Source organism: Chenopodium quinoa, unplaced genomic scaffold, assembly GCF_001683475.1.
Source record: "Chenopodium quinoa cultivar QQ74 unplaced genomic scaffold, ASM168347v1, whole genome shotgun sequence".
Lineage (NCBI taxonomy): Eukaryota > Viridiplantae > Streptophyta > Magnoliopsida > Caryophyllales > Amaranthaceae > Chenopodium > Chenopodium quinoa.
The window spans coordinates 3,279,236-3,280,115 of NW_018743955.1; the positions used below are offsets into that span (position 1 = coordinate 3,279,236).

At 41.4% G+C, this 880-nt stretch overlaps 1 protein-coding gene across 1 annotated transcript; it reads left to right on the forward strand.

Annotated features, from left to right (window-relative positions):
* Positions 1-241: 241 nt before the first annotated feature.
* Positions 242-679, forward strand: LOC110689449. Its single transcript, XM_021866238.1, has one exon. It carries the CDS (start codon positions 242-244, stop codon positions 677-679), a length of 438 nt encoding a protein of 145 aa, XP_021721930.1.
* Positions 680-880: the final 201 nt, after the last annotated feature.

Consider the following 880-nt stretch of genomic DNA (forward strand, 5'->3'; position numbering starts at 1 on the left):
TGTTTTTTTTTTTTTTTTTTTATTTGGACTTAAACCAGCTGTAAGGAATTGGTGCATGAAAAGGATGGGTTCTAGGTTTGACAAAGCAATTGATATGGATCCTAATGAGCTAACAGAGTTTGCTAAGGGAGTTTTGGAGACAAGAAGTGAGGAGTCCAGATTGTGTCATGTGACAACAGCTGGTGGTGGAGAGTTTGAGGTTAGGGATGGGCATGTGAAGTTCCCTGCCACACTTTAAACAATGACCCGTGGTTGTGGGAAGTGGCAAGGGTCAGGAATACCATGCAGACATGGTCTAAGGGTCATATACAGCCAAAGACATCAAGCCAGAGATTATGTGTCACCATACTTCAAGGGAGCTACTTACAAGCTGACTTATGGAGACCACATCAATCCCATGTCAGATCCAAGTCACTGGCCAGCATTTGATGTGCCTGAAATAGCACCACCAACTGTCAAAAGAGCTGCGGGCAGACCAGCTAAGCAGAGAAGGAGAGCACTTCATGAAGCAAGAAAAGGAAAGAGGCACAAGAACAACAAGTGCAGTCTTTGCAAGGAGTTGGGACACAATGCAAAAACCTGTAAGGCAAGAAAGGAAGCAGCAAAACAAGCAGAAAATGCAGCATCCAGTTCACAGCAAGGCAAAGGAAGAGGGAGGAAGAGAAAGGCTGACAGTTAGAATCCTTGAAGCTGCCATAAATTAAGTATAGTTTTTTGGGGAAAACATTTCAAACTTGTGTCAGGTTTTTTTGGAAAAAATGTTAAGCACTTAGTTGTTTTGCAACAAACTTGTTTATTACATTTCAAGAAAATGTACTACAACCATTGCAAAATCATGTAGCCCTAAATTTTTTGAAGACAAACAACTACCAATTCAACT